The 20,090-nt window shown below is 38.1% G+C and overlaps 1 protein-coding gene across 6 annotated transcripts in view; it reads right to left on the bottom strand.

Moving 5' to 3' along the window:
• Positions 1-20,090, bottom strand: part of FSD1L (fibronectin type III and SPRY domain containing 1 like) — a 59,113-nt gene that overhangs the window by 10,637 nt on the left and 28,386 nt on the right. For 3 of the 6 annotated variants that reach the window (XM_036021994.1, XM_036021995.1, XM_028525682.2), the window contains 5 exons: positions 18,380-18,478; positions 6,902-7,031; positions 6,245-6,277; positions 3,218-3,318; positions 2,480-2,731 (listed from right to left, as the gene is read on the bottom strand). In XM_036021994.1, the coding sequence (XP_035877887.1) occupies positions 2,480-2,731; positions 3,218-3,318; positions 6,245-6,277; positions 6,902-7,031; positions 18,380-18,478 (615 nt within the window). The remainder of the gene's footprint in view (positions 1-2,479; positions 2,732-3,217; positions 3,319-6,244; positions 6,278-6,901; positions 7,032-18,379; positions 18,479-20,090) is intronic. The other 3 variants (XM_028525690.2, XM_028525665.2, XM_028525675.2) reach the window with 3 other exon arrangements.

Here is a 20,090-nt window from a genome sequence, read left to right as displayed (position 1 = left end):
ATTTCTAAATATTTGCCAGACATGCCATATGGTTGTCCTGTGGGCACCTCATTTTTTCCCTGGGACTCTCTGTTTCCTGTTCTATTGATGACGCTGTCATCCTCTTGATCACACTGGCTGGAACCTCCGAGTCATCTTCAACTCTTCTCTGTCTCTCCCTCCAATCCATATTTAGTTATCAAGTCCTACTTTCAAGTCCTGAATTCTACTTTTACACCATCAAATCCATTCTTCTTGATTCCCCACTACTCAGGCCCTTGTTACTACTACTCACTCAACAAACATGAAGAGCTTACTATGTACAAAGTGCTTTCTAGGCAATAAGGATACAATACTTAACAAAAGAGGCAGGGCCCTGCCTGCACTGCTTAAAGACTGCCTCCAGAAAAGTGTTACCAAATCTGTATTTGCAATCTCTTCCACATTTAGCCATTTACTCTCTAGCATTTCTAAAACTAAATTATCATCATATGACTACAGTTTTCTAAAATGTGTAGAGGCCCCCCTCCCTCAGCTACTGAAAAAGGCCATCCTCGTATTATTTTCTAAAGCCCTCAAAATCTGACCCCATCCTACATTACAACTCCCTCTTGTACCCTCTGCTCTACCAGGGGTGTCCTACCTGCAGTCCTCAGGCCGCATGCAGCTCAGGATAGCCAGGAATGTGGCCCAACACAATGATAAGTTTACTTAAAACATTATGAAATGTTTTTGTGATTATATGTCTCTAGTATTAATGTGTGGCCCAAGACAACTCTTCTCCCAGTGTGGTCCAGAGACACCAAAAAGTTGGACACCCCTGCTAGGCTAACAGTTATACTTCCCACTACTATCTTTGAGGAGACACAAAGTATAGGAAATGAGACAGAAGATAATAAGCTGATGCTATCTTGATAGTTGAAAAGGGGGGAGGGGTGAGAATGTGTGCCAATAAATTTGCTATTTATCCTGAGAAAATTTATTTATCTGATTCCAAGTCAATAAGTAAAAAGAATGCAGCAAAACTGATGTCATCATCACTAAAAATAAGTCAAACCAATACAAATTTTTTCCTTTAAGAAACTAGATTGATAGCTCATGAATAGTAAAATGAAGTTTTAATAGCTTAAAGTGTCAACTTGGAGAGAGGCATCTGGGGAATTACTTTTACTCATTATTACAATAGTATGTCATCTTCAAAATTTTTATAAATATTTAAATGAGAGTAGAGAAGAAAATTACAACTACCTAATTCAAAAAGCTTCAAGAAATCTTGCAGAAGATAAGTATCAAGCTAACTTTTAGCTGATTTCAACAAGAGGGAAAGTTTGGCCAAATCTACTAAGATCAAACTTAAGGACAAATATAATATTCTTCACTTGAGTTATAAACAACCTCATCAACAAAAATCCCAAGCTGCATAATCTAAGAGGAAAAAGGCAATTTGACAGAACTCAAAAATTTACATAATAGTCATAGCAATATGAAGTGAAGCATAGGAAATATAGTCAGTAATATTGTAGTAACAATGCACGGTGCCAGTTGGGTACTGAAAAGTTGGAACACTGTGTAGGGTATGTAACTGTGTGGCCACTATGCCATATACCTGAAACTGATACAAAATCATACTGAATGTAAGCTGTAATTGGAAACATTTTTAAACTCATAGTCCTAGAAACTGTGCTTCCAAATCACTATCCTATGATGGTCAGCAGTTGTGCATCGTACTTTGAGAGACCAACCACAGGCCATTACAGGAATTTGGGGAAATTAAGTAAGAGAAATAGCTAATGGTACAGAGAATGTATAATCTGAAAAAAAACAGGGCAAGAGAAGCAGTGTTCACAGTTTTGAAATAAATATGAATTATCTTGTAAATATGAATTAGGGAACATAATTTTGTATTTCTTAAGATGACAAAATTTCAGAGCAACAGTCTCAGAAGTTATTAGGAGCCAAAGTGAGTCAATTTAAGAAAAACCTTCTAATCGCGTGCTACCTAACAATGACAAAGAGGCTGCCTTCTAAGACAGTTTCACATAGAAAAGTTCATCAAGCACAGGAGTGGCAACTACCAGCAGAGATAATGTAAAAAGGATTTTAAACTCGGTGGTAGATGGATTAGGTAATTTCTAAGGTCTACCCAAACTAGAAAAATCTGACTCTACCACTCTGTACAGGTAATAAAACAAGGTAAGAAGGAACTAAAACAGACAAACGAAAATGTAGCTTTAAGATTAATATTGGCAAGATCTTTCTTTCTGACTCATTTCATGTACTATAGATGAGTGCTTTGGTAGGGCTTCAGACCAACATCAGACGCCCTTCCAGTCAATTCTACGGCTGAAATTATGCTTGTGATCGAATCCTCATAGGTCAAAACACTCTTACCACAATATTAATGGAAATTCTCTATAGAGGATTACCAGTGAAGTACTGAAATACAAGCAACTACGATGAAACATTATGAAATGAATTATGAGAAAAGCAGTAAACTTACCCCCATCAAAATCACAGAATACACCTATTCTCTCAGGAACAGGAACGTCCAAGGCTTTGACCTTATTATTATGCTTTGCTACAAATGTGTTTTGTAGCCAGTTGTTGACATGAATACACCAACTAGTGTTTGTCTTTCCTAACTGGTCAAATTTCCCCAAAGTCTTGTAAGCTACTCCCACACTGTAGGATTTACAGTCCTTCTGGGCCTTGACCTCCCAATAATGTTGTCCACTTTCAATAGTAGTGTCTCCTGCAAAAGATCAGGAAGGTAAATTTGACTCTTACTTTTTTCTATGAGTCACATAGATTTGTAGTGTCCATATTTTTTGTGCCACTCTATCTCTCGTCCCATAGAGTGGCACAAAAAATCTGATTCAGGATGTTAATACATAGACACAATGCAGAGTATCTGCTATAACTTTACTTATATATTAATTGTTCTGAATATAAAAAGCTTCCTCCTGAGTAAGGAGGAAAAGTTCTGAAGCTTACTCCTACCCTCAGGAGTTATACATATATGCAGAGTACCATGTAAAATTGAATAAAGTTTTAAACATATCGATAATAAGACAACTTGAAAACCTGCCAAAGCAATAAGGCTTCAAGAGGGAGAAATTTCGGCAAAGGTTCATTCAATACACATGCAGTCACCCCACCTCTCAGTGAGCAGGAAGCCCACCAGCGTGACCGTGGTGACTTTACTATGAGGCAATGAAGAACTAGATTTCTGTCCTACCCAGCACTGTGTATGATTCCCCAGTAAAACGGTCTCTGCTCCCTCTCACTGCTGGTGGCCTGGAGCCTACAGATGTCCGTTTGGGGGATGGCGTACCGCTTCTACATAAACAGGGACAAAAGGAAAAACAAACATTCTATGTTGTAAATGTTTCACAAACTAAAGTTGCAAATCATGAAAGAAAGCTTTGAAAAGATTTTTTAATTATGTTACACAAATAGCACTATTTAATTTCATCTGAATTATTACACAGAGCTGTCCATGATAAACACTCCTATGTAAGAAGTCATCAACACAAAGCAGGCTGAAAACACTAACATCATGCAGACTGAGCAAGGCTCACACAAAGAATACACAGCTAAAATAAGAAACAATGCCAAGATGACATACAAAGGGAAAAAAGAACTCAGGAAAGATAATGTATTATAGCTTACATTTCTTGCAGTTAAATTTAAATAGAAGCAAAAGCAAAAAAATGCTTATTACAATCAAAACTAAATAACCTTTTTTGTAAGCAGTATGTATTCTTGTTCTGGATCTTTCTTCTTAAAAAGAGAAACAGCAATTCCCCAATCTATGCATTGGATAATGTCAAGTATTAAAAAGGCGTATCTCCTACCACAACAGACAGGATCCAACCTAATCTCTCCTTATTATCAAATTATATCATATGGTAAACTGGACACTATTAGGTCTTTCATTAACTCAAAAACTCAAAATAAATCAAACCCTAAAGATGTTTAAAAGTCAGCATGACAATTACATTGAATCACTGCATTTAAAAAACAAAAAATTTTCAACTTACCAGTAGTAAAGAAATAAAAGGAAGGCATGAAGAAAAGAAAAACAAACATAACTACTGAGAATGGCAGTTTAAATTTCAGAGAAAAGTTAAATAAGAACTCTGCCTCCGCAGCATTCTAGACTTCTGACCTGAAGCACATCTCTGCAGGAAGTACAAGAGCTATTATTGTCTTATGTCAGACACACCCCTCAATCTCTTGAAAGACATGTTGGCCACTTAACTTTCTGAATTAAACTCTTTGTTGCCTCTACTCTGAATTGTTTTACCATCTTCCAAATGATCTCTTTGCTACCCAATTCATTATGTTCATTGTTACCAAGTAAACCTAACTCTGATTTTCCTACTTTAAAATCTTCAAGTCGTTCCTTACAGCCTATGGACAACTCAGCTCGGCATTTCGGTTCTTGATTTGGTTCCAATCTGCTTTTCTAGTTTTTTCACACCCAGCGAGCACTATCCAGTGAAATGTCGCAGCTGAAGAAACTCTGGCAGTCTGCTTTCCCTCCTTTCCTCTTGTTGCTGCTGCTCTAACTGCAAGTCCAATGCCACGCATTCTTCTTTTTCCTTGAGAATGAACCTCAATCCTTTGCATTAGTGAAGGTCTCCTAGATCCTAAAAAGCTAAATAAATAACTCTTTGGGGAGTCTAGCTCCAGACCAGAATCCTATGTGTATTCTTTCAGGCCCAACCACAGGCTTTTACTGGCTGGCCTGGGGGCAGGGGCTCCCTCCCCCACACCATACTTCCAGCTCACTAGTTTCTGGAGGGAATTGCAATCCACTGCTCCTACCCCAAGCTCATATGCATATTTGCATTCCTAGCTTAGGCCCCTCTATTAAGAGATCCCTTAACAGGTGGGGGCCCTCAGATGATACACCCTTTCCACTGCCTCTGCAGGGACCTCCATGAAGGGGGCAGGGGTGGGGGATGATATATGAAGACACTTCTCTCTCCTCAGTCTCAATACTCTTCTACTTCTAACCTTTCCTGTTCTTCCATCTTCTTGGCCTCAGGTCTATAAACAACAGGATGAGCCTTTTGTTTGGAGCTTTCTCAGCAGTGAAATGGTATCTACCATCTGTAACCGGCTCTGATTTACCTGACCCTTACCTCATCCTGTTGGGAAAATGGAACACTGGAAGAGCTAGCACCCTTCCCTTTCCTTTGTGGCCTCTTGCTTATATTGTCATAGTCAGTGAACAAAAGGCTTCATTGTCACTCTCAGTTTGGCTCAGTGTCCTAAATGACCACTTCCACACTTGGCAACTCAGGACTTCTTCCTCTAAGTTCCTTTACTCACATTTACCATCATACATACCCTCTACCTGTATTACTGTTATTTGTATGTAGACATGTCTCTCGTCTACCTAAGTCAGGGAACATTTCTGGAAGGCAGGAACGGTGTTTGTCTCCATAAACCCCACAAGCTGACATGCTACAGTGAACAAATACTTATGGAAAGAATAAATGTATATATTCCAGAAGTAGCCTACATAGAAAACACCCTTAAAAGGAGGGAGAGAGAAATATGATATGAAATGCTAAATATAAGCAGTCTAAAACTCTCCAAGTGACCAAATGAAACTTTATTAAAACCAGCAGCACTTTATAATTTATAATACACTACCTATGAAATCACTTTTGCCAGTGAGCAAATAAACTAGAAAAAAGAAAGATAATTTTGAAAAGAGAACACATTCTGGTTTCTGATAGAGATTATGTGGATCAGCACATTAAAAACTGTGTTATTTGAGTTGATTCATCTTTCTGTCACTGTCCTAATAATTTCACTAATAACATTTACTTTTTATCCTGATGCTTTCAAAACTGTGTGATTATTGTAAAACACTGAACACCTCAAACTACCTTGCGTCAAATACAAATGAAAGTGAAGCTATAAAGTTAGATAAACTGAATACAGCATGAGAAAGATTACAGGTATAAGTAAATGCCAAAAAACATCAGATAAGAGAAAATAATTTCAGAAAGACTTTAAGCAAAGCTTATTGTTTTGTTATCATATACAATATAACCCAAATACGCAGCACACTTTAATGCTATAAACTGAAAACATAAGCCACCAATACAGTCTACATAGAGCAATATTTTAGTTTTTGAAGGCTGCTGCAATGGCTTCTGCTTATTGGTTAAAGAAAAACAATTAGTTATTCAGCCAAGCTAGCTGTACTACGTCCTAGAACTAGACAGACATAGATCATCACCTTGTATGTTTCCTCAGTGAAGTAACATGGGCACTGTCAGATAAAAACAGGCAACTGTTAAGAGTGCTTCACAACTTAAGTTTAACAGCTTACAATCAACTTAAATCAAAAGCCTGATGAGGAAATTCTTTTTCTGATTCACTGTTGTCATTCACAGTGATATTCCGTTATTTCAATTTGAGAAAAATTTTCCTCTGTTAAAAAAGAAAGAGGCTCCGTACTTTGAGACTATTTAAATAAGCGTAACAACAACTGAAAGTTCCCAAGCCTTGGCTTGCACGACTGCTGATGGAGGCAAGGCCACAGGCTGCCACTCAAAGCAGACGTTCAGCTAAGACTAGTGATCTAAAATTCAGGAACTGTACTAGGAACTTCTCTCCAAGCACTTCAAGTTGCTGGAGATATAACTTTAAAGAAATGGAACACTGAAATAAAAATGTGTGAGAAGAGGATCAGAAAAGAAACCAAGAAAAAGTAATGAAAATGTTAGCAACAAATTCAAGAGTTCACTAACAATAGTATATGCTTCTCTTTTGTGTTACTAACATATCACAAATCACATTGATACACAGAATAAGAACTTAATTATGTTATTGTCAAATAAGAATCAATGTACAAGGCATTTGTCTGGACAACAGAGGTAAGGGACCAGCTTACCTGCCCTTGTTCTCTTTTCCTTTAATTTTAGTTTCTTGGCCTTTTCCTCCAGTAGGATCCCACTCTACACAGGTATCCTCAACTCTCAGGTTCAAATGGGATGATGAGTTATCCAAACTGAAGTTAAGTGCTATAAAACACAAAACTTCAGTTTTGTAAAAATGTAGCCACATCTCCACTTCATGAACACAACTACCATCACATTATCTTCCTACTCAATTTCTTTCAACACTGTATATAAAGAATAAAGTTCAAATTCCTAGTCCTAGAAAAAGACCTGAAGGATAAAGCCATAATTTAATAATTCCTACTTTATTTTCCATGGCTGTTTATATATCTTATCCTCCAAGCAAATCAATGTCTCTCTGCATGGCCACTGCTCTTTCTGCTATTCCTTCTGTTGGAACCTCCATCAGTACACAATAAACCCAATTTCCTGTTATTAGAATATCAGTTGATTACCAGTTGATTGTTGTAATTAAATAGGAAGAGGCACTGGCAGAAGTAAGATGAGGAGAAAGTGATGTGGTGTAAAAAGTTACAGAGCCTGGCCCTGACTGGTGTGACTCAGTTGGCTGAGCTTCATCACGCCCAGCAAAAGGTCACCAGTTCAACCCCAGTCAGGGCACAGGCTTGGGTTGAGGAGGGTTCAGTCCCTTGAAGGGCATGTACACGAAGCAACTGCTTGATGTTTCTCTCTTGCATCAATGTTTCTCTCCCTCTCTCTAAAATTAAATACAATCTTTAAAAAAATTAGAGAGCCCAGCACACTTAATAATAATTTCCTATTTAAACTCCCAGTGGTTTCAAATTCAGACCAGCACAGAGAAATGGGCCATGCCAGAAGAAACAAGGGAACTGACCCAGCTGAGAGAGCTACACACCATTTACATGACCAGGGTAGGGGGCGCTACTTAAATGAAAACAAATCAAAACCACAAAACAAAACTATGCTTTTCAAATTATTTGGATTTTGAGGAAATACCTGTACATTCACAAGACTTACTCAGGACTGCTACTTTTCAGTATAGCCTCTCTTTGGAACTGAGGGTGAATCATTAAAATGTAATGCTGAATAATGCACAGTTCCTCCTATAATAAATAAATGAAATTCCTACAATCTCTGTCTTAAGGTATCATCCTCTACACAGTTACCAGCTAATCTGCCCGTTAGTTATATTTCCGTCTCAAAGTTCGAACTTCTGGTAATTACTCATTGAAGGAGTATTCTTTTACACTACCCATTTCACCTAAGTATTTAGCAAAGGCTTCAGTATGCCTGTGAGTACGCATCATCAGATGACAATACTCATATAGAGGGCCTAAGGTTTACCTAGTGAATCAAGAATCCCTTTACCCTCCCTCTACCGTTCTGTAAAGAGCACTTAACTTTCAACCATGCATCTGTCCCATTGTGCATCGGAGTCTTTACACAATATTCTAAATACAAATTTACTGACCATACCCACTTCTAATAATTGTCATACTATGCAAGCAAGTTAATAGCTTTCAACATCTGCACATGAACAGAAATAACAGGGCTTTTCTGTAAAAATGATTTAGAATTCCTTAATAGGTAGGTCACTAAAAAGTTAGGAGACTAGCTCAGTTGGTTAAAGCATCATCCAATAGGTCAAGCTTGTGGGTTCAATTCACGTGTGGTGAGGGCACGTAAGAAAACCAACCAATGAATGCATAAATAAGGGGAACAACAAAGCTATGTTTCTTTCTCCCTTTCTCTCTCCTTTCCTCTCTCTCTCTAAAATTAAAAAAAAGTTAGAATTAAGAAAAATTGGAACTTCCTGTCAAGACAAGAGCGTAGGCAAACATGGCTCTCCTCTTTACACAGCCACATCAAAATTACAACTAATAAATAGAACAACCATCACTCAGAGCTGTCAGAAATCAAGTTGAATGGAGTCTTACAATTACTGAATTAAAGAAACCACACCCATCCAGACTGGTAGGAGAGTCACAGATGTGGAATGGGCTGGTCCCACACCCACGTGTGGTGGATAAAAATTTGGGAGGGATATCTTGGGAGCAAGAAGTCCCAGTCCCACACCAGGACCCCCAGCCCAGGGCTCCAGTGCCAGGAAGGTTAGTCCCCACAACTTCTGGCTGCAAAAACCAGCAAGGATTGAGTTAGTGGAAAAAACTTCTGGATCCCCAAGCAGCTCCTCTTAAAAAATCCACATGTGGCCTCAACTACTCAGACTCATTCGCTCTGAGCTCCAGCACCGGGGTAGCAGCTTGAAAGGCACCAGTGGTATACAGGGAGAAACTAAAGTATCTGGCATTGAGGCAAGCAGACGCCATTGTTCCTTTTCTAAACCCTCCCCCCACAGAGCTGGCAGGCTGGTGCCAGATCTGAGACTCCATCAACCTGGCTAACACTGGGTGACCTGCCTTGGAGATCCATGGAGTCTTGGCCCCATGCAACTTATGGACCCACCCAAGCTGCTTTTCTATATAAATGACTGATCTTGGCTCACAATTCATAACTTTCTAAATCTTATCAAACAAGCAACAGCTGGCCTCAGTGCATTAGCAGCAGCCAGCCTAGATTCACAGCTTGGCTTCACCTGGGGATCTCCAAGCCCAGCACAAGTAGCAGCCATCTCAGATTGATCTATAGCTCAGGCAGGGTGGCCCTGGGAAAAACAGGTGGGGGCTGACCTTGGCCTGCACCACCTGAAAATCCCGGGGTCAGTGCACCCAGTGGACAGCTACAGACAACATTGGAGCACCACTCTGTGGAGCACTCAGCACAGCTGATCCTCCACAGAGGGCAGAGGTTGGTGATTAAGTGGTCACAGCAAATCCTAGCAGCTGACTGGCCTGGGTAAATCCCTCCCATTGACTTGTCAACAGCAACCAAGGTTCAACTACAAAAGGATGGTATACTCAGTACAAACGAGTATACCATCCTCGGGCACACCTTGAGTACCCAACTTGGGTGATAGGGAAGTCTGTTATTGGACCCTACTACATTAGGCCATATTACCAAGACAAGGAGTCAAAGCAGCTCTACCTAATACATAATAACAAACACAGGGAGGCTGCAAAATGAGGAGACAAAGAAACACGGCCCAAATGAATGAGCAGATCAAAACTCTAGGAAAAGAGATAAACAAAATGGAGATAAGCAATCTATCAGATGCAAAGTTCAAACACTCAAGGAACTTAGTGAGGACCTCAACAGCATTAAAAAGATTTAGTCAGAAATGAAGGATACACCAATTGAAATAAAGAACAATTTACAGGGAAAAAACAGTAGAGTGGATGAAGCCAAGAATCAAATCAGTGATACGGAACATAAGGAAGCAAAAAACAACCAATCAGAACAAGAAAAAAGAATAAAAAAATTAGGACAGTATAAGCAGCCTCTGGGACAACTTCAAGAGATCCAACATTCAAATCAGAGGGGTCCCAGAAGGAGAATAGAAAAAGCAAGAAACTGGAAATCTATTTGAAAAGACGAAAGAAAACTTCTCTAATTTGGTGAAGGAAATAGACATGCAAGTCCAGAAAGCAGAGAGAGTCCCAAACAAGTTAGATGCAAATAAGCCCACTCCAAAACACATAAGTAAAATGCTGAAGGTTAAAGATAAAGAGAGACTCTTAAAAACAGCAAGAAAAAGAAAGTGAAGTTACCTACAGGGGAGTTCCCATAAGGGGAGTCAGCTGATTTCTCAAAAGAAATTTTGCAGGCTAGAAGGGATTAGCAAGAAATATTCAAAGTCATAAAAAGGAAGGACAGACAAAATTGCTCTAACCGGCAAAGCTATCTTATACAATGGAAAGGTAGATAAAGAGCTTCCCAGACATGAAAAAACTAAAGGAATACATCGTCACCAAACCATTATTATACGAAATGTTAAAGGGACTTATTTAAGAAAAAGAAGTTCAAAACTATAAATAAAATAGCAAAAAATACAACACATCAACAACTGAATCTAAAAAATAAGTTAAGCAAGCAAGAAAAACAGAATCATGGATACAGAGAGCATTCTGATGGTTGTCAGATGGGAGGGGTTGTGGGGGAATGGGTGAAGAAGTGAGGAGGTTAAGAAGTACAATTAGGCAGTTAGTTACAGAATAGCCATGGGGATGTTACAAAGCACAGTACAAGAAATGGAGTAGTCAAAGAACTTACACGCATGACCCATGGACATGAACAATGGTGGGCAGATTGCTTGAGGGAGTGAGGGGTGCTGGGTGGAGGGGGGGAAGAAAGAAAAATCAGGACAACTGTAATAGCACAATCAATAAAATATAATAAAAAAAGAAAAGAAAAATTGAGACCATGCACTACCAAAAATGAACTAAAGAAAAGAGGGTTAACCTCTGTATCAGCTATTAGGTAATTTAATGAATGTGAAGGCATCAGCAGTTTTTGAGAGAAAGAAAAAGTGGAACTAACTCTAAACCATAATTGATTCTCAGCTCTTGTTAAAATCCGAAGGCTGGTTTGAAAAAATAATAATTTAAAAAATAAATTAAAAAAAAGAAAAAATCCTAGGGCTGTTGTTCTCTAATGTTTCATGATAGAGAAAAGGGTAAAAATCAATGGTGGCAAGAAAAGGTATCACTTCCCATTTGTTTATTTCCTTTTGTTTCCCTTCCCTGGGGAGATATAACCAATAAAATATTTATATAAGCAATGTCCAAGATTTTGCTGCCTATGTTTTCTTCTACAATTTTTATGGTTTTGGGTCTAACATTTAAGTATTTCATTCACTTTGAATTTATTCTTGTGTGTGGTGTAAGAGTGGTCTAGCGTCATTTTTCTGCACATATCTGTCCAATTTTCCTAACACCATTGGATAAAATATCTTTAGCCCATTCTATGTGTTTGCTTCCTCTGTCAAATATTAATTGACCATACAAATATGAGTTTATTTCTGGGCTTTCTATCCTGTTCCATTGATCTATGTGTCTGTTTTATGCCACTTTCATGCTGTTTTGATTACTATTGCCCTATAGTACAGTTAGATATTGGGTAGCGTGATTCCTTCAACCTTGTTCAGCTTTCTCAGGATTGCTGTTGCTATGTGGAGCCTTTTGTGGTTCCATATAAATTTTTGAAATATTTGTTCCAAGTTCTATGAAATATGCTATTGGCATTTCCATAGGAACTGCACTGAATCTATAGATTGTTTTGGGTAACATGGATATTTTAATGACATTCATTCTTCCTATCAATAAACACAGTAAGTGTTTCCTGTTATTTTTATCTTCTTCAATTTCTTCAGTCTTATCATTTTCTGGGTACAGGTCTTTCACATCCTTGGTAAAGTTTATACCTAGGTATTTTATTCTTTTTGAAGCAACTATGAATGAAGCATCTTAATTTCCCTTTCTGTTAGTTCATTATTGGCATATAAAAACACAACTGACTTCTGGATATTAATTTTGTATCCTCCTACATTGCTAAATACATTTATCATTTCTAATAGTTTCTTGGTGGAATCCTTGGGGCTTTCTGTATGATATCATGCCATCTGTAAAAAATGACTTTTACTTCTTCCTTTCCAATTTGGATGTCTTTTCTTCTTCTTCTTGTCTGGCTGCAGTGGCTAGGACTTCCAGTACTTTGTTGAATAAGAGAGGTGAAAGTGGACATCCCTGTCCTGTTCCTAATCATAAGAGGAACACTTGTAGTTTTTGCCTGCTGAGTATGATGCTGGCAGTCATTTGTCATATATGGCCTTCCTTATATTTAGGTATGTTCCCTCTATTCCCACTTTGCTGAAAGTTTGATCATAAATGGATACTGCATTTTATCAAGTGCTTTTTCTGGATCTATTGATATGATTATATGTTTTTTAAGCACATTTATTGATTTGTGAATGTTGTACCAACCTTGTATTCCCAGAATAAATCCCACTTGATTACGGTGTATGATCTTTCTAGTGTACTGCTGTACTCAGTTTGCTAATATTTTGTTGAGGATTTTAGCATCTATGTCACAGGTGGCAAACACAAGGCCCATAAGACGAATCCGGCCCTCCACCTTGTTTTATCTGGCTCAGCACCTTGTTTCTACCTGGCAGCAGTGCCGAGCTCTCACTTAACTGTTAAGGAGTAGTTACATTTATACAGTCCTAAAATTACATTCAGCCCTTTGAAGGCAGCTGCAAGACTGATGTGTCCCCCTGTGAAAATGAATTTGACATTCCTGGTCTACGTTCATCAGAGATATTGACCTATAATTTTCAAACTAGAAAATTTTTGTACAGCAAATGAAAACATCAACAAAATAAAAAGACAACCCACAGAATAGGAGAACACATTCACTAATACAAAGGGGTTAATATCCAAAATTTATGAAGTACTTACAAAACTCAACACCAAAAAAACAAATGACCCAATTAAAAAATGAGCAAAGGACTTGAACAGACAATTCTCCAAGGAGGACATACAGATGGCCAATGGACATATGAAATTCGTGCTCAGAGTCACTAATCATCAAAGAAATGCAAATTAAAGCCACAGTGAAATACCATCTCACACCTGTCAGAATGGTAATCATTAATAAATCAACAAACAACAAGTGCTGATGAGGATGTGGAGAAAGGGGAACACTTTTGCACTGTTGGTAGGAATGTAGACTGATGCAGCCACTGTGGAAAACAGTATGGAGATACTTCAGAAATTAAAAATGGATCTGCCTTTTGGCCCAGCAATCCTGCTTCTGGGAATATATCTGAAGGAACACAAAACACTAATTTCAAAAGAACATAAGAACTCTCGCCCCAGCTGACGTAGCTCAGTAGATTGAGCACGGGCTGCGAACCAAAGCATCGCAGGTTTGATTCCCAGTCAGGGCACATGCCTGGGTTGCAGGCCATGGCCCCCAGCAACCGAACATTGATGTTTCTCTCTCTCTCTCTTTCTCCCTCCCTTCCCTCTCTAAAAATAAATAAATAAAGTCTTCAAAAAAAAAAAAGAACCCCTATGTTCATTGTAGCATTATTTTCAATTGCCAAGACACAGACACAGCCCAAGTGTCCATCAGTAGATGAATGGATAAAACAACTATGGGACATTTACATGATGGAATACTACTAGGCTATAAAAAAGAAGAAAGTCCCCCACATACAGCGCCACAGTGTAGCGACCATAGGTTGCTTTGCCCTGTCAAATACCTAAGGTTCCACCCCTTAATAAGTAACAGGTGCACCAAGAGAAAAAAAAAAAGGTCCAGATGAAAAAACAGATCAAAGCTCCAGAAAAAAATACAACTAAGCAATGAAGACATAGCCAGCCTATCAGATGCACAGTTCAAAACACTGTTAATCAGGATGCTCATAGAATTGGTTGAATATGGTTGCAAAATAGAGGAAAAAGAGAAGGCTACGGAAAGTGAAATACAGGGAACCAACAGTGAAGGGAAGAAAACCAGGACTCAAATCAATGATTTGGAGCAGAAGGAAGAAATAAACATTCCACCAGAACAAAATGAAGAAACAAGAATTTAAAAAAATGAGGAGAGGCTTAGGAATCTCCAGGACAACTTTAAACATTTCAACATCTGGATCACAGAGGTGCCAGAAGAAGAGGAAGAGCAAGAAAGTGAAAACTTATTTGAACAAATAATAAAGGAGAACTCCCCCAATCTGATGAAGGAAATAGATTTCCAGGAAGTCCAGGAAGCTCAGAGTCCCAAAGAAGCAGGACCCAAGGGAGCACACACCAAGGCACATCATAATTACATTACCTAACATTAAAGATAAGGAGAGAATCTTAAAAGCAACAAGAGAAAAGCAGACAGTTACCTACTAAGGAGTTTCCATAAGACCATCAGCTGATTTCTCAAAAGAAACCTTGCAGGCAAGAGGGGGCTGGAAAGAAGTATTCCAAGTCTTGAAAGGCAAGGACCTACATCCACAATTACTCTATCCAGCAAAGCTATCATTTAGAATGGAAGGGCAGAAAAAGTGCTTCCCAGACAAGGTCAAGTTAGAGCACTTCATCATTTCCCAGCCCTTATTATATGAAATGTTAAAGAGACTTATCTAAAAAAAAGATGATCAAAAATACAAACAGTAAAATGACAACAAACTCACAACTATCAACAACTGAACCTAAAAAATCTAAAACCAAAAACAAACTAAGCAAACAACTAGAACAGGAACAGAATCAGAGAAATGGAGATCATGTGGAGGGTTATCAGCAAGGAAGGGGAGGGGTTGGATAGGGGAAAAGGTACAGGGAATAAGTAGCATAAATGGTAGGTGGAAAATAGGGGGAGGTTAAGAACAGTATAGGAAATGTAGAAGCCAAAGAACTACATGTATCACCCATGGACATGAACTAACAGGGGGAGGGAAGGATGTGGGTAGGGTGCAGGGTGGAGGGGTAGAAATGGGGGGAAATGGGACAACTGTAATAGCATAATCAATAAAATACATTAAAAAAGAAGAAAGTTTTACCCTTTGTGATAGTATGGATGGACCTGGAGAACACGCTACATGAAGTAAGCCAGTCAGAGAAAGACAAATACCACATGATTTCACTCACAAGTGGAATCTAATGAAGAAACTGAACTAACAAGCAAACTAGAGACTCACAGATAGAGAGCAGGATGACAGTGAAGGTGGGAGGAGGTTAGGGGATGGAAAGATTGAGCAAAAACGAAAAAGGACTCATGGACATGGACAACAGTGTGGTGATTGCAGGGGCTGGGGTGTAAGGGGACTAAATGGTAATGGAAAAAATACAATAAAAATTTAAAAAATGGAAAAAAAGAAAAAGTGGTAATAGCAGGAAAGGAAAAAAAAAAAAGAATGAAAGGAAAGGTACCACTCCCAAGCCACTTGAAACCAGACTTATCAAACACCACAGCCCCCAGCCAAAAAGGCATGGGTTTCAACCCCAGGGGTGTATGTAATCTTTCCCCTTTCTTCCTCTCTCTCTCTTCAATGTTATCTATCCCTTAATGGAACCTCAACCAAGTTGTTAAGGGATAATACTGTATAGTTTTTTAAAAAAATAACACTGACCTCAAAAGTGAAATCTCAAATGTTAGTCCAGTCTCTTACATAAGCCCTGTAATATAGCTAGATATTAGTGTCTGTATCTATAAAAGTCTATGAAAACAAAGTAATAAAAAACAGATGTTACTGTACTCAGAGTACAGAAACATTTCAAGGGTTTAATGTGTATCAGTGGCTGCTTTCTTGGTTTTCTAAAACATTATAGCCATTATGATTTGAGGCCACAGAGTAAACTGTGATTAATATCATATCATTTACCTTTACAAGAAAGTAAGGGAAGTTTTAGTATACTTTTAAAATTCTGGTCATAAGAACTTATATATCAGTTTTGACAATTCCAATGACAGAAGAAACAGTGCTATATAAATTAGGGAGACAAATTAACCGTGTTCACTATTTTCCACATCAAGCACCATTAAGTAGCAGGCCATGAAATTTAAGTAGATAGGCCTCAAGTATTTAATTTCCATCTCTCTCCCTTTCCCTCCAGTTCATTTTTCATATACTTAATTCTATTTATTGGTAAACAACAGCTGCAGCAAGCCAGAACATTAGTAAACAACTGTTCACATGTCATTTTTTAAAAATCTGGACTTTCCCCAGACTCTTTCTCCCATTAATAGCCACTTCAGTGCTATTGAATAACTTCAGAAAAATCTGTGGCCCATAGTTATTTAAGAGACAGTTTTTATTCTGGATCTCCCTGAAGTTCAAAGTCACTGTTCAGTGGGCCTCAGGGTTCAGTTTCAGTCTATCCACACCCCAAGGGTCTACCCCACAGTGAGAAATGTTTGAAAAAACTAGAATTGACTAGTCTGATTCAGATACAGCTAACGAAAGCTGCCAGCCCAGCTCCAAGGAAACTATAAACCAGCTATTCATTTTCCTGATTCTACTGAATTTGCACTGAAATTTACAATTCACCACATTTAGGTTCAAGTTTGTTCACTGAATGTAAAAGGTAAATAAGAAGGAATACAAGAAATAAAAAGATACAATATGCCTGAGGGAGAAGAATGCAATTTTACCTGACATAGTTCAAGTTATGTAGAAAAGGTTATCTGCCTATGACTACTTTGAAGTGGTAAAAAATCTCTGAAGAAACCACAATAATGATGCAGTTTGATAACAACTAATTCAAAGTAACTGCATTTCTTGGCTGAGTTATCTATAGCTCTCAAATAAAATACATATGCTAATCCAAACAAATTACTTCAACTGAGGTTTTTAATTTACCTTTGTGCTAGAAACAAATTCTTTTGAGTTTGTTTTGTCAAAAGTTAGGAGCCTAGCTTGCTTTATTCTGATATGATATTTTTTATATCATCCTCCAAATCATATCAAACTTCTGCCATGCACACCTACTCAAATGCTGCATGAACTGGAGATTAGTGGAACAACCAAAGTCCCGAGGACCTACAGTAACAATGTGTAGAATCTGATTCTGGAGGTAAACCCAGTCAATCTACTGGGACCTTCAAATTGGTAAATACCTGAAAACCCTTCTGTGTTAAAATATGGGACTTAAAATAAAACTCTATGGAGTTTTAACTAAATCCAAATGCTCTCATAGACTTTAAGCACCTAGGTTCATGCCTTCATGGAAGGCACAGAACTTGGGAACAGATTCTTTTTTATTATCCTCAACTGAGGACATACTTACTGATTTTTAGAGAGGAAAAGGGAGGGGGAGAGAGAAAGAAACATTGATGCAAAAGTGAAACATTGACCTGAGAAAGAAACACCGATTGGCCTCTCGTGCAACCTCGACCAGTACTAAACCTGCAACCTGCACATGTGCACTGAGCTGGTAGCAACCCGGGACCTTTCGGTTTACGGGACCACGCTCCAACCAACTGTGCCACGCCAGCCAGGTCTGGAAACAGAGTCTTATTCACACCTTTCCAAGCTAGTGCTAAAGGGAACATAGGCAAGTTGTTGAACGTATTTGAACTTTGGTTCCTTCTGCAAAATGGCTATCAATAGTATCTACTCTTACTGATCTTCCAGAATGGTTTTAATGAAGAACTGAGAGTTGCTTTGTGCACATGAATAAACTATATGTGTTCATTTCTACAATATGATTTAAGAAAACAGAGAGGACCTGAACTAAACTAAAAAGGTACTTCAGTTCCATAAAAGCCATAATCAGTTCCCTGGCAAAATTTTGGACACATCTCAGTGATGTTATATATTTATACTAAACTGAAATTTGTAAACAAAGCACCCACATGAGAATGTAACACTATCACCCCAGTCTTTTTTACCTATCTGAATACCATGATAAAGAAAAAAACTAAAGAAAACCACTACGGGAGTCCTAATTTATCCATCTTAAAATTCCTACTGTTGGGAATTCCAGGTGGGTGGAGGAGGGAATGCAGCCATACATAAGATGCTGCTCCCGTCACGAACCCTTGAACACCTTCAGAAGCTGTTCTGTTTATGCTGCATAAATAGCTACTGACCTTACCTTTGGTCTCTAGAGTCACCGGGTCAGAACACTCTCCAGCCACAGCTTTGTTACAAGCGCGCACTCTGAAATTCATATACTTTGAATCGAACCTTAAGCCTGAAAAAATGAAAATGGTTTTCAGACATGAAAACTGTATGAATGCAAAAGTATGAATGCAAACCTTAAAACAGACCTTTTCCCCTCTTTGGAACTCTCTGCACTCAGAGAGAATATAAAGTTATGCTGAATGTGTAAGTGACCCAGAGACACAGACAACACTTTGGGCCTGACTGTGGGAGCAGGGAGTGGGCTGGGCGGAGGAGGGCGATGGGACAACTGCAATAGAATAACAATAAAATTTTTTTTTAATTTATGTGGAAATGGTAATAATGCTTAAAATAAGAGGAATCATTACTAATCTATTATTTTCTTCAAAAGAAATAAATTATACAGTTTATCAATGAGGTTTTTTTAGAACCTCATGACAAAAAGCTCCTGTCAAGCCTTGTGAAAAGTAATGTTTCATTCGAAAAGTTGCTGCAGTTTAAAATAACATATTCAATTTCTCAAAGTAGACACCCTAAGGAATTTTTATATTTCTGAAAAATTGTCTTTCTTTGTGAAAAATAAATTTAAAGCAAAAATGAAACATAGGGATTAACACCAAAACTTTTGAAGTTAGTCATGTCTAGATTAAAACACTCCAAAATTTATTAGCTATGGGACTTTCAACATGACAGAGCCACATGTCTGAATCTGTAAAACAGAAAATAATAAAACCTACCTTATAACTGTAAATATTAAGTGAGATGTATTGTGGAATACATTTCAGCCCAGCTCCTGGCAAACGGTAAGTGCTCAACAATGATAAAGTTAATAATATTACTGATCATATGTAAGAAGGGTTTAACAACTCAGGGAACATTCAGCCATTTCAAAAACCCAAAGTCCCCATTTTATAGAGATATCTTTTTGAAGACTTTCAAAAGACCAACAAATTTCTAATTCCAAGTCACAGTTCTACTTTTTAAGTATTACTATGAAGCTAATCATAAAAGGGAAAAGGCAACAATATTTGTGGGGAAACGTCCATGTCTAAAAATTGCCAGCTTTTTTGTTGTTAGGTAAGGGGGGATAAATGATTACAGAAGGAGACTCGACTTGGGGTGGTGAACACATAACACAGTGCACAGATGATGTGCTGTGGAACTGCTCACTTGAAACCTGTGTAATTTTGTTAATCAGTGTCATCCCAATAAATTCAATAAAAAGGAAATAAAAAACCATAAAAGTTAAATGTTATTCTGAAATATTATTTCCAAAATATCCCTTCATGTCTGTTCTACATACATTGTTTTACCAGGTTACAAAAATCCAGAAGTCATAGAAATTAAAGTTTTCTTGATATTTTAAGAGGAATTCATTTTTATAATGAATATATAAAAAATTGCTTTGCACCCTGGCCAGGTGGCTCAGTTGGTTGGAGCACCAACCCATACTACACCAAAAGGCTGTGGGTTTGATTCCTGGTCAGGGCATATACCTAGGCTGCAGGTTCGATCCCCACTCAGGTATGCACAGGAGGCAACAGACTGATGTTTCTCTCTTACATCAGTGCTTTCTCTCACTATGCCCCTGCCCCCATTCCTCTCTCTAAAAATTAATAAACATATCTTCAGGTGAGGATTAAAAAAGTCACTTGGCTGAAAAAACTTTATATTATTTTTTA

Source organism: Phyllostomus discolor, chromosome 3, assembly GCF_004126475.2.
Source record: "Phyllostomus discolor isolate MPI-MPIP mPhyDis1 chromosome 3, mPhyDis1.pri.v3, whole genome shotgun sequence".
NCBI lineage: Eukaryota > Metazoa > Chordata > Mammalia > Chiroptera > Phyllostomidae > Phyllostomus > Phyllostomus discolor.
The sequence above is the reverse complement of the archived record's forward strand: the minus strand, read 5'-3'. Positions and strand labels throughout refer to the sequence as shown.